General features: G+C 34.3%; 1 protein-coding gene and 1 long non-coding RNA gene across 2 annotated transcripts; one reads left to right on the top strand and one right to left on the bottom strand.

Moving 5' to 3' along the window:
- Nucleotides 1–1688: 1688 nt before the first annotated feature.
- LOC114259199 (6-phosphogluconolactonase 3, chloroplastic) lies at nucleotides 1689–13660 on the bottom strand. Its single transcript, XM_082884700.1, has 3 exons — nucleotides 12198–13660; nucleotides 11092–11227; nucleotides 1689–2395 (listed from the first exon to the last, which is right to left on the bottom strand). Exons 1-3 carry the CDS (start codon nucleotides 12566–12568, stop codon nucleotides 1928–1930), a joined length of 975 nt encoding a protein of 324 aa, XP_082740826.1. The 5' UTR covers nucleotides 12569–13660; the 3' UTR covers nucleotides 1689–1927.
- On the top strand, nucleotides 4555–5578 carry LOC114259201 (uncharacterized). Its single transcript, XR_003628213.2, has 3 exons — nucleotides 4555–4703; nucleotides 4933–5009; nucleotides 5503–5578. It is a non-coding gene; the product is annotated as an uncharacterized LOC114259201 (long non-coding RNA).
- Nucleotides 13661–14002: the final 342 nt, after the last annotated feature.

Raw genomic sequence — 14002 nt, 5'->3', positions numbered from 1 at the left:
GGGGTAATGCTATACAAATAATATTTTTATATAAATTTATGTGATATTTTATTTTAAATTAAACTATTCACCACAACATATTGTGACATTAAATTTTATAAATGTCATACAACCACATTGTCCTCAACAAAATTTTTATTTATAAATCATTTTTCTGATAAAAGTGTTCAACTTCTCCAATCTATGTGCTCAATCATATACTCCTTTATGGTATTCCTGTGGTTAAAATCTTTTCTATTGGTGGTCACAACTCAAATATAATTGGATAATATATATATTATTTTTAAATTGTATTTAAATCTTAAATTTACAAAGAGGTTTGTAAAATCTTTTTTTTTCTTTTTCTTACAAATTATTTATTTGTTATAATAATGACACGAAAGCAAGTTATGTAGGGACAAAAGAAGTTATTAAAAAAAAAAAAAAAAAACAGCTCACATAAAAAGACTAGAAAATAATGATGGATCCCAATATTAAAGTTATAATAGCATTGGGCTGCTAAGGGGCAAGAAAGTGAAATAAAATTACACTACGACACATTTTCAATGTAGATTTTAAAGTAGAAATCCATGAATCATACATTATAATTTTGTAATTGTTGGCATGAATACAATGAATGATGAGAATCCATCACTCATTTTATTTTTACCAAAATTATATATATATATATATTGACTTGCTGATTAGGAAAAAAAAAAATTATAATGATGATATGACATGATCATAGATACACCAATTATTATATAAGCATAATAACAAATCTCACTATATGTAAATGTGACAAGTACACATTATATTACAACAGAGAATTACATTTTAATAGTAAAATTCAGTATCTAATAATTTTATTATTAGTTGATAATACTATGTGTTAATAATTACATGATATTAGTGTTATATTAGATTTTCTGTAATATCCTTCAATGGCATCAAGTTGTCCGGTTTAATTACTTTCAATTGTTGAGAACAAGCAAATTTTATTAAAAATATTGCCAGATTCTTGTGAAGTTCAAAGAAATGAAAAAAGAAAAAGGAAAGAATCAATTGATCCAATTTCATCTCTATCAAATTTTAATATTAAAATAACAGTATAGTCATGATTCAATGCATCAAGTCATTTTTTTTTTTTTTTTTGTTGTTGATTTCTAATATTTAGAGCGGAGTCCAATTGAACAAGGCAAAAGACATAATTGACCTAAAATAAGCCAACCTCAGTCCAAATGGGTCCCTCCTAGTCAAGGTCATTTGAAAATTAATTGTGATGCTAGCTTTGACCAAGTTGGAGGGAAATCATCTATTGCACTCAGTCTGAGGGATTGGAAGCGGAATCTGGTTGGTGGGGTTGTTTCCTCGGTTCAATCATCCTCAGTCATTCAAGGCGAAGCTCGTGCTATCCGATTGGCATGTCAGCTTCTTCAAGCTGTTGGACTTGCTACTGTCCAAGTGATTATAAAGCTATCATTGATCTGAGTGTTTCGGAATTGGTCCCCCCATGGGATTGGCTTGCAATAGTCCATGATATTCTATCTTTGAGCTCTTCTTCCAGTTGCCTGCTTTCTTGGGCACCTAGAGAGGCCAATCGAATTGCTCACTGGCTCACCTCTTCTCATCTCAAGAGAGCTTTACCTATTGATTGGGTAGCCTGAGGGCTTTTCTTAGCTCCAAAAAAAAACAAAAAAAAAAGTACAGGAAAGAAAATGCAACTCAAATTCACATTATGGAGAATTTAGAGGGAAATATATTACATTATTTGGGTCCCACATTATTCAAATACTCTACCCACCAGCATTAGATGAAGAAAAACCTCGCTGTTCATCAACTATATCACCAACATTGCAAAACCCTCTAATACATCCAAAAGCTTACTAATCACTTCACAAAATACTAAAATAGACATACCATATTATGATTCGGATCAACTGTAAATCTACAGCTTTGAAGCTGCTCCACTGTCCAAAAACCATGTCACCTCACCTTCCGGCGAAACCATTTGAACAGGCAGCAGTGAATCAGAATTCTGACCACTACCCAATGCCACGTTCACCGCGTGTGCTTTACCTGCCCCTGCTACCACAAGCGCGATATTTGCAGACGAGTTGATTACTGGAAAGGTGAAAGTAATCCTCTCCGGAGGTGGTTTGGGCGAGTCTTTGATGGAGGTCACCCACTGCTTGCTCTCATGGACAAGGGGATGTCCGGGGAATAGAGAAGCCACGTGTCCGTCTGGGCCCATACCCAGTAGCATGAGATCAAATTTTGGAAACCCACTAGCCTCAGATAAATCCACCGTCTTTATCTTAACCAAATGTTTGAGACAGGTCTCATAGTCGTCAGCTGCAGCCTCTGCTGACAGTGCATCGTTGATGGCGTAGACATTACCGGTGGTAATTGGTACCTGCCAAAGCAAGGAATGGGGTGAATAGTTTTACATAGTCCAAATATGTTATAATTCAGTTCTCAAAAATCATTATTCACAAGAAAGAGAAAAAACTAGGTAACGATGAAAGAAAAGGTGTAATAGAAAATGAAAATGGTAAAAAGAAAGTATGATATAAAATAAAAAAGGTAAAAAGTGAAGCCAAAGAAAGGAAAAAGAAATAAAAATTTATTTTCTTACATGTATTTGAATAGATGAAAAAATTTGTAAGAAAATGTTGGGAAAAAAAATATAATCACTACATAATATAGAGTTGTGGAGAAAAACATAGGCAAAAAGAAAAGATTTAAGAGATTCTCTGTATATTTTGCAAGAAATTGTTAGCTTAACTAACAAGCTAATTTGAGTTGTGCAGGAAACTTTAGGTAGTGTTTGATGGAGTTTTAAAATTATGAGTTGAAAATAGAGTTGTAATTTAGGTTTGTGAGTTTCAGAATTATGATTTGAAAAAGAAAAAATTTGTTTGGTTATAAGTTTTCAAAAGAGTTTTAAATTGAGTTTTAAATTTTTTATGTGCATAGGAAATGAGAAAAGTTGTTTGGTTTTGAGTTTTAAAAAGAGTTTTCAAAACTTAATTGAAAAATTTATAACTCATAACCAAACACACAACTCAAAACTCTATTAAAAATTTTATTTAAAACTTATAACCAAACTCTTTTTAAAATTTAATTTAATTTAAAAGAATAATTTGTCATTTTGGTCTAAAAAAATAATTTGTATATTTAAAAAATATCAAAAATAAATATAATGTTTTTTTTTTCAAATAACAGGTGGCGGGGCAATTGAAAAAAAAAAATATTGTTCCGGTCAACTGGCCGGACATTCGGAGGAGGATGTCTAGGCAGATGACCAGGTAGACCAAAAATTCAAAAACTGTCTAGTTTACCAAACATGTTTTTAAAATGTGTTTTGAAATTGATTTGAAATCATGATTTGAAAACTTAAACCAAACATAGCATTAGAATATAAGGGCGAAATTAGTTTTAGAAAGTTAAACCAAACACAGCCTTAATTTCCATTACCTTTTAGGACTCTCTATCTAAACAAACACGTACACACTACAAGAAATTAGTCTTTTAGAGACTAATATTTAGGGACTAATTAAATTTGGTCGCTAAAAATAATCTTTTAGGGACAAATTTAAACATATGATAATTTACTTATACGATTGTAAAAATGACTATTAATATTCTCACTTAATATTTATATAATTTTTTTAGACCAATAAATTTGGTTGCTAATATATTATTAACATTTAGGGACTAAATATTTTCGTCATTATCAATTAAAAACAATTTGAGACCAATTATTTTCATCATTTTAACAATTGAAAAGTCGGGACCTCACTTCACTTCAGCCCTAAATTGCTCATTCTCTCTTTTGACGGGTTTGCTCAATCTTTAGCCCTAAAGTTCGGAGCTCCCAGGTAGATTGGGAGCTCAATCTTCTTCAAATTTTGGTGTGTGTGTGTGTTTGTGTGTGTGTGTGTGTGTGTGTGTGTGTCTCTCTCTCTCTCTCTCTCTCTCTCTGCATAGTCGATCTCCGTAATCGACCTGTAAGAGCTCCAATTCGAACTTTCAATTTCTTATCGTAATTGATCTCCGTAATCGACCTGTAAGAGCTCCAATTCTTTACATATGTGTTTCAATCTGTGTTTCGCATCCACAAAGCAAACTAATGTATTACATAGATTGAACTTGTTTGTGTTTCAATCTGTGTTTTGCATCCACAAAGCAAACTAATGCGTGTTTCAATCTGTGTTTTACATAGATTGAACTTGTTTCTTATCTTAATGTGTGTTGGAATTGAAGAATTCTTTACATAGATTGAACTTGTGTGTGTGTGTATATTTATGTCTATCTAATGCGTGTTGGAGACAAAGAATTGGGGATGCGGTGCATATTCCAGGGGGTGTATGTCTAATTCACCCTATTATTAGGCAATACTGATTGGTTCTTAGTTGGAAGAATATTAGACATGTATATAATGAATAATATATATGACATTTATTTTATTTACTTACTCTACTAGTCTCTACTGCAAAACTGTCCTAGCATAAATATTGTCAAAACTGTTTAGCAACAAAATGGAAGATGATTTTATTGAAACGGCAAAACAGAAAAGACATATAGGTCCTGTGTATCATAAGTTATGCATTATCGTTCACCAGTTCTCATTTTGTGATTCATGTCTTGAATTTTGAACTTAGGTTCGACTTGGTATACATATGTGGTCCTATGTACGGGAAGAGGCTTCCCATGGAAGGGTAACTCTCTCAACTTTATTCTTCTTCAACTCATTTTAATTTTTCCCTATAGCTACTTTTTAGTATTCAATAATGACCCTAACAACTAGTTTCCTATGTTGAAAATTAATTGGACTTTGATTCGGGCACCCTAGTGCCAATAAAAAAATAAAAAAATAATTGGACTTTGACGCAGTTTTTTGTTGGACCTTTTCTTTAGATTTAATTGCTACTCACTTAATATGTGCAGACAGAACCAATTAATCCTTTCAATCAAGAGAGTTGCAAGCCATCAGCATCCCAAGGTGTCCCACTTGGAGGAATGGGGTAAGCACTGGTTCAGTTGTCAAGCATGTCATCTTTGCTAATATATAAAAGTAGAACACTAATTTTGTGTACATTTTTCATTTCCCTAAACTATCCAAAGAAAATTAAATTATGCATTATTAAAATCCTTTTACTTCTATATTTAGTTAACGTAAATGTTTAAGTAAACACATTATTTTAAAGAACTCCCCACAACTGCCTAGAACTCCCAGATAGTTTTAAAAATTCCCCTTCCTAATTAAGAGGCCACTTAGTACACCTCTCTCTCTCTCTCTCTCTCTCTCTCTCTATCTCTATCTCTCTCTCTCCTTTATAATTTAGAGGCTACTTAGTACACCTCTCTCTCTCTCTCTCTCTCTATGCACCACTGTTCAAAAAGTGGCTAATTTAGTGGTTCTTTGTGGCACTTGCACTCAGGTAGTGAGTGCCACCCCACTAGTTTATGTAATATTTCTATGCATTTGATGGGGGTCAAATCCTTTTGATGTTATAGGAGTGGCAGCATATCAAGAGGTTTTAGAGGAGAGTTCAGGCATTGGCAAATTATTCCTGGTACATGTGACACTTCTATCATGGCCAATCATAGTCAATGAAATGGGAGTAGGTGGAGATGTTCATTGGTGTAAACTAATCAAGAGGGGGAAATTAAAGTTAAAAATTGGTTGGTTCTGTTTTAAAAAATGATTAATCAAATCAGTTTGGATTTACTCATTCATTATGAGAAAGCTGTTCGATTAGACCATTATCAAAATTGCACAACCCACACAAATCTTTCACTGAACTTCAAGTCTTGTTTTTCTGCTTTATCAGTTTTCCTCCAGATGTCCTGAAATTCAGTTGTTTCCAAGTAGTACCTCTTGGCAAGGCTCTGTTTTGGTTTAGCTTTGTGCAATAAAAATGTTAGTTATTCTGCTTTAATTTCTAAGGCGTATCTCATCCCCCTCTTGATAACTTATAGACCTTTAGTCCCCAGCTATTATCTTGGTGTTGTCTTAGTGTGATTCTGTTTAACTATAAAATATTTATGCTTTGGTTTCTTTGTTTTTCCACAGGATATGGTTGTTCTTCCTTACAAGGATAGCCTATTATTATTTAGTAGGTATTTAAAACAGTTGGTCATGGAATCACTTAGGAAGGAGTTTGACCTAGATAGTAATCGGGTATGTCCAACCATCTCTACCAACTCTTCTTGTTTGAACACGGAACAAATTTGATGTCCTAAAATATCATTATCTATTTAATTGGCATTAATATTGTTTACCATTGAAGCATTTTGATTTTGTGACACCTCTAGCAACTACAAAAAAGGTGTGATGTGAGACTAAGGCTACGCATTTTAGATGGCCATATATTTTTGTCACACTATAGAGTGTCAACTTGGCAGTGGTTTAGGAGGAAACAACTGAATGGAGTAGAATTTTCTTTGAGGAAATATTCCTTTTATCTTTCTTTGGAGGCAATTTTTAAATATTTTGGTTTTTAAGGACTCTTATAACATGTTAGCATTGTTGCATCTAGTTAGGCAGATGGCATGTAAATTGTAATAACAAATTTTCTAGCAACTTTGTACTTCATGTCTTTTTCTTAGCTCTGTCCAAAATTTTCATCTAAATAGCAATTTTCTTCAATTTCACCCTCACTAGAAAGAAAAATTGGATGATTTAGCATCTATTAGAAATCTTGTTTCTTATTTTCATATTCTATTCCCCATCCATCAATAAGGAGTTGGAAACATTGGATTTTGATTTCCTAATTGTTAAAATGGCATTTGATCCTGCATTTCCAATGTGTGGACATTTTGATGCAAATGGATGGTGCACCTTTATCCATTAACCGAGTTCTATTACCTACATATAATGATTTAAGACATGACTATCCCTATCCACAATAGACAAGATACATGTCCTGTTATATACGCCTTTAATTTATGTCAATGCTCAATAGCCCCTTTGGTAATCATGCTAGAAAAATTTAGGTTGTTTTTCTTTGGAATTTGAAGTTATCAACTAGCTATTAAAGCTTCAACAGTTAATCGAGCATGATATTTAAAATACCATGTCTAGCCTAGGCAAGGACGTGTTGGTTGCCCAAGGCCCTGCTTTTACTATGTGTCGATGTTTATTTTGATCACTTATGCTAGCCTTTTTTTTTCCTTTTTTTCTCTTTTTCTTTTTTCTTGACCTCAATAGGTGAATCAGGGACTTACTGTTTATGGAAATAAAGGGAGCACGGATCAGCATACGTGAGCTTTTATTCTCATGTAGTACCTTATATCATATATCTGTAGATGTAGACCATATTTAAACCTTCCATTTCTTTTCTATAGCTACATCCAACAACTAAGGGAGGGCGTGCACAACTTCTTTGTGACTTTCATTGAAGCCCTGCATGATAGACCCCCTGGCCATGATTGGGAGCTTGAACCAGGGATCACATGGGGTGACTACCTGTTTGGTATGTTACAAGTTAGTTTTCTGATCCATCTATTAGTTTGATATATCAAGACTGGTTATGTGCTGATCTATTTTGTTTTTGTATAGATCTGATCATTGAATTGACGACTGCTGCTTTGAAGAGATCAAGGACGACTTGTTTTGCTGGTTCTTGTCGATCTACATATATGCTTGACGCATTGTTTGGATTTACTGAAATCAACGCAAATCTGCTCAGTTTTTGGTGGTTATGGAGAAGATCCAGAGATATTTTTAGAGTTTAGTACAGATCTTGAATGTTAATGTTTTAGAATTGGCTTAACTGGATCGAGTAATCGTAGTTGAACTCGCTGCCGATAAATTTCCTATGGAGACTCTTGTTGTTGCTCAGCATCAGAATCAATACTACAGTAGAAGCAGTGCTCAGTTTTTGGTGGTTATGGAGAAGATCCAGAGATATTTTTAGAGTTTAGTACAGATCTTGAATGTTAATGTTTTAGAATTGGCTTAACTGGATCGAGTAATCGTAGTTGAACTCGCTGCTGATAAACTTCCTATGGAGACTCTTGTTGTTGCTCAGCATCAGAATCAATACTACAGTAGAAGCAGTAGGGCTCATAATGACCCTGCAAGATTTGGATCATTTGAATCCCCTCATTCTATAGGTTTCAAAGAATCACCCTCGCCACCCTCCAATATTTATTGTCTCTCCCCTTGTAAACGAGAGAGAGAGAGACAGACATATATACAAATCCCCCTTCGTGGAGGTCCATGTATGATTGTTAATTTATTATGTCACAAAACAATTGATCCCATAAATTAGAGATAGCTTGTTCTGAGATAATGTGCTTTTCCATTATTTGTAACTTATTTGATTATGAATGACTATTGATTATTTAATGAGGTTATTTTTAGTTGGTTCTTATTATTTGATTCTTCGTTTTGAATTTTGGTTGCAGGGATGTCCCAAGGGTGTCACACCTAAGTACAGCTTGAAGCCTCTTGTGCCAAGATTGTCTGATATAAAGCCTAATATCGATGTTGAGAAAATGCTTTTTAGAGATTCTTTTTGAAGAAACTGTTGCTATTCTTTATTTGAACTGTTACTAAATTAATTTGAATTTGAAAACTTTCAATTTTAATTTTTGTAAAATTTTATACTCATTATGGTTTGGGAATAGAGTGCCTTTGATGTGTGGATGTCAATTTTTTTTAATATGATTGGATGACATTTAATTTTGTGCATTTTTAGCTATGAGATTAAATGATTACAAAATTCTCAACTTCGATTTTTATTGACAAAAATGTGTTTGTAGAGAAAGTTATGTTTTTTAGCGACCAAATATCATTGTCGTTAAAAATGTCATTTTTTTGTTTTTCGCGACCAAATTGGGACATTTTATGACGAAGTATTAGCGACCAAATGTTTAGTCTTGTAAAATTAAACATTTAGTGACAATATAAAATTGGTCACTAATTGTCATTTTCAGTGACATTTTCAAAAATTCGTCGCTAAAGACTTTTCTAGACATACTTTTAGTGACTTTTTTAGTGACGAAACTAATTTTGTCACAAAAATCATTTAGAGACCAAAATAATAGTTTTAGCGACCAAAATAATTGGTTGCCAAAAGTCTTATATGTTGTAGTGACAAAAATATTTTTTCTCTTTTTTCTTTCACTTATTATCTATCTAACCAAATTGAGCCTAGCAAGTGCACAATTACAAAAAGATTCTAACATTTTTAAGTTGCCAAAGAAAGATGTTCGATTGGCACATTTGGTTGTTTGGGATGCTACTAAAATAGTATACTTTTTGTCCTTTTTTCTTTTTGAGTTACTATCACTTCTCTATTTTTTTACACATATTTTCATAAAAAATTAAAAAAATACTAAAATAACCTATTCCCAAACAACCCTTGATTGTTCTGTTGTCAAAAGTAAAACATTACGGGTGTGTTTGGTTTAGTTTTGGGAGATAAATTTTTTAAAAAAAATTTGGGGAAAGAGTTTAGAAATTTTTTTGGTTTGTTTAGTTGTATATTTTAGAAATAGTTTTGGAATATGAGAGTTTGGGATGATTTGATATTTTGTTATAGTTGAATAGATGTGTGTGAGAGAAAAAGTGATTAAGAATGAGAGAGGAGAGAGAAAAAAATGATTGATTGATTTGTAAGAGAGAGAGTGATTTTGAAATTTTTTTCCAAAATCACTAAACCAAACAAAATTTTAAAAAAATTTCTCCAAAATTACTCTCTCAAAAGCAAACCAAACAAGGGCTACATTTTTGGTTTAGTACCCACGTCTTCACTATCATCCAAGGTTCTTAATTTGTGTGTTATTGATATTGATGCCAAGAAGAAGCAGCAATGAAGGAATTCCTTAAAGAAAGACGAGGGGAGCTGTTAGAGAGAAAATTGTGTGAAAAAAGAGTGTTTAGGCACCCCAATCTAGAGACCACCTATGCGGGAATACTGGAGTAGGTCTAAATATTTTATTTGTTTAAGTTTTCCAATTAGTTTTGGTAAGGAATCCATGGCTCAAAAACCCAATCACAAAACCTTGGGATCATGTTCCCCAAGAGAGAGAAATAGCAATCTCACCCTCAGCAACTTCCAATCTGGAAAAAGCATGTCCAATAGAATCTTCCTTCCTTCCTTCCCTCCCTTCCCTCCCTTCCTCCCTCCTATATCTTTCTAATGGCATGTCGATGAGATCTTGTTGGGTAAAGAGAGATTTGTTTCCTCAACATCAATCAAAGCAGAAATGCCAGCATTGATTTCAAACTTATTGGTTGAATTGATTTTCCATTAAAGCAACTTATAAGAGGGTAGTTAGATATAAGAATATTAGATAGAAATTACCAGAGGGAGAACATGCTCGGCTGGAGAACAAGTATGCCCAAGTCTTCTGAGGAAGAGGGTAGGGTACTTATTCAATCGAGCTGGGTACACCAAGTGCTGTTCACAAGCAGAGAAGGTGACCACTCAAGTGGAGGATCCTTAGCTGAGCCAAGGGATGCTAGAAGCAGTTTGGAAAATGCCTTAATTCTTAGACCTAAGAAGACAAGGGTCCCATGTACATTTGCCACTGCTAGGATAGTTTGACCACAGATGGAACACGTGGAGACTTGTCATTGATTCACGAGTCACCTCACGAGGCTGACGTGTGGCCCACATGTCATCTGACCAAATTATAGTGTGATTGTATTGGCAGTGATATCAAGTAAATTTTTTATTTTTTAATTTTGTTTTTGTTTTTTGTTTTGTTTGTGTAGGATTAAAACTAGTTAAGTAACTTCACACACTGGAACTCACACTAAGATGGTGTTTGGGAAGTTTGTGTGTTGGGTTTTTTTTTATTTTTTACACTAAAAGACAAACTTTTTGCAAAACTAAAAAAAAAACAATCCAAACAAAATATCATATCCAACCCCATAATCATTTCACCTTTTCTCTCACAAATATCACATCCAACCACAAAAAAACCCAATTATCTTCCCAAACACCAAAAAAATTTTATCCAATAACATCCTACAACTAAAAAAACCTACATAAAAACCCACTTCCCAAACACTCACTAAATTTCAGTAAATAAAAACAGCACAATCAAGATATGTTAGGATTAAAAACCAAAGGTCTTAAACCATACCTTACATAGAAAACCATCGTAGGCAAGCTTATAATTGCTATCTTCATGATCCTTAGGAACCACTCTCTCATCCACCCAAAAGATGTGCCACTTCGACCAATCCACTGAATCAATATATGGAGCTTCGACTAATTTCCTGATTTATCAACAGCAAACAATCACCAAGATGATTTTCTATGATAATCACAAGATTAAATTACACAAATAGTCTCTAAAGCATACCACAAACCCCATTTGGTTTAGTCCTTAATCTTTAATTTGTACCGATTGCATCCTTAAATTTCATAACATTAATCCAGTCTACTAATACTACCCTAACTATCGTCTAAAAATCATACGAAAAATACTAGCAAATACTACCATCAGTCTCACATCAGACATCGGATATTTAAAAGGCATTAAAAGAAACTTATTTCATTTCTCGCCTAAATGAATCATGGGACACGTAGAAAATGCATATTATTTACAAAACAAAACACAACCATGTCTTTCACTCTATTATTGAGAGTCATTTTGATCCTTTAATTGATTGAGTATTTTATCCTTTATACATAGGGGTTTGCCAATGAGCTGAACAAATAATTGTTCAAGCTTGGTTTGAAAACTTTACCACGTTGCAAAATTTGTTCAAACTTGGTTTGCTAAACTTTTAAACCGATCTTAACAAGCTTTTCGAGTAGTTTGATACTTTTATATAGTTTTAGGCTTATCAAACCGAGCCGAACAAACTATCAGCTATTCAAGCTTGGTTTAATTGTTCAAGCATGGTTTGAAAACCTTAATGAGTTTCAAAATATGTTGAAGATTAACTTGTTTACCTATCAAACTGAGCTCAAACGAGGTTTTAATGAGCCAAACATGAGTCGAGTTAGAACTGTTTGGTTCGTTTATCACCCCTATTTATACACTTCAATGCCTGATGTGATGTGAGGCTAACCTAAGGCGACAATATAGGGGAAGGGACACAATGTGTGAAATCTAAGATAAAAAAACAAAATTAGCTGAGTATAATTTAGAATCATTTGTGTAATTCATCCTAATTACAATCTTCCCTTTCCTAAATTTTCTAATCAACCAAACAGAAAAAAGAAGACTAGCTATGATACCTGAGCGAGTTGATCAGAGAACCTCCAGACAAAACAACGGTGAAAGCACCTCTCTCCTTCGCAAACTTTTCCGATAGATCGGCGGTGTATTTGGCCAGAGAAACCGACAGAGATTCCTCCGAATCGAACACATCTACTTTCCCTTGGCGTTTCTCAGCCATTGAAAACTTCGCTCTGCAATCGAATTTCTTCGGATTCGCTCCAATTCCCGAGACTCTTCTCGGTCTGATTAACGAACAAGCGAGAGGTTTAGGGATGAATAGTTGAGATCTCGCCGGAATGCACGACGGCGATCGGTGGATGGAGGGGAGGCGCGTGATCGATGTGCGCAGATTAGCAGCGAGAGTGCTAGACGAGGAAGCCATGCGCATTGCACACCCTTCTATATATATGCGTGGGTTGGTTTGTAAGCAACAACTAACTGGTCCACCACCGGTGAGTGCTGGACAGTCAACATGTCGGAGTTGGAAACGTTTTTTATTGAGTCCGGATCTCTGCCGCTTTTCCCACTCCGGTGACCCAAAACGACGTCGTTTTGAAGCAAAATTTCAATTAAAAAAAATTGCAAAAAAAAACACACACAGAGAATCAGAAATCGGAGAAGAGAAAGAGGGAAAGACGAGCCAAGCACATAGGAAGAGAGAGGAGAAGAACACCTCTTCAAGCCGCTCGAATCTGTGAAGCTAACCCCTCGAATCTATGAAGCTAATTTATTCACATCCCCATAGATTAAAGGCTTGAAAACAACTTCATGCAAACCCACTTTGTGTTCCAATAAAAAATTTGCAGAACTTGTGGGATTCCAAATTCAAAATGGTATGTATTTGCAGAACTTTCCAAATATTTGCAGAACTTGTATGTATATATATACAGATATATATACAAAATAACACTTGAACATTCCAAATGATAAATCAAAATTAATAAAAATTAGATCAATACAAACAGTCAAACATTAGATCCAGCAAAGATTGGCAAGGGACGACCGGGGGGGGACGGCGACAAGGATGACCGACGAACTCCCGACGAACTCCCTCCGGTACACCGGCGGCAAAGAAAAGAGGAGAAAAGATCGAGATGGTTGCTGGGTTGGTAGTTTAATGAGAGGAAGGAGGAGGAAACAAGATCCGGACTCTGTTGGTAGTCGGCGATGGCGGGGAGATGGTTGCGCTGTGGGTGAAGGGAGGCCTGCGGTGGTGCCTTCTTTCTTTTTCTCTCTCTCTCTTCCTCTCTGCTTCTTTCTTCTTCTCCTCTTTCTCTTCTTTGATTTCTGATTCTCTGTTTTTTTTTTTTGGAAATTTTTTCCCAAAACGACGTCGTTTTGGGGCACAGAATGGGCGCAGGAAAAGCGGCAGAGGATCCGGACTCTTTTTTATTGGGGTTTTAATCAGGGAGGTGAGTTTGGGCGTGGAGGACGATGAGGGGTCCTTTTTGTTGTGTGATACGTGGCGGTGGTGAGTGCAAACATGTAATGCCTTGTTTGGTTGACAGAGTTTTATCCAAAATCAAAAATAGATTTGGTCGGCAAATTATTTGTCAAATAAATTTAGGACGCTTAAACTTTGTTTAAAATATATTTAAAAAAAAAAAAAGAAATTTCTAACTGTTTTACGATATATAAATTATTAGTTGAAACAAAATTTTAAAATTATTAATTAATTTAATAATTTATTAATAAAAAAATTATTTATTATGAAATTAAAAATTTTAAAAGATAAAATATAATTTTTAAAATTACAAAAATCAAACCGTATTTTAAACAAATTTCATACAACACATAAATTTATAACTGACGAATCAAGCAC

The sequence above is a fragment of the Camellia sinensis genome, chromosome 8, assembly GCF_055761805.1.
Source record: "Camellia sinensis isolate YWXY chromosome 8, ASM5576180v1, whole genome shotgun sequence".
Taxonomy (NCBI): Eukaryota; Viridiplantae; Streptophyta; class Magnoliopsida; order Ericales; family Theaceae; genus Camellia; species Camellia sinensis.
Note: the sequence above shows the minus strand (reverse complement) of the source record. Positions and strands in the feature narration are given on the sequence as shown.

Bases quoted from the DNA above. Each gene is read 5' to 3' on its own strand.
- LOC114259199 (XM_082884700.1), bottom strand. From the start codon at position 12,568: ATGCGCATGGCTTCCTCGTCTAGCACTCTCGCTGCTAATCTGCGCACA. The intron at 11,228-12,197 runs GTATCATAGCTA...TTGATAAATCAG, and splicing joins TCTCTGATCAACTCGCTCAG to GAAATTAGTCGAAGCTCCAT. The intron at 2,396-11,091 runs GTATGGTTTAAG...TTGCTTTGGCAG, and splicing joins ACGATGGTTTTCTATGTAAG to GTACCAATTACCACCGGTAA.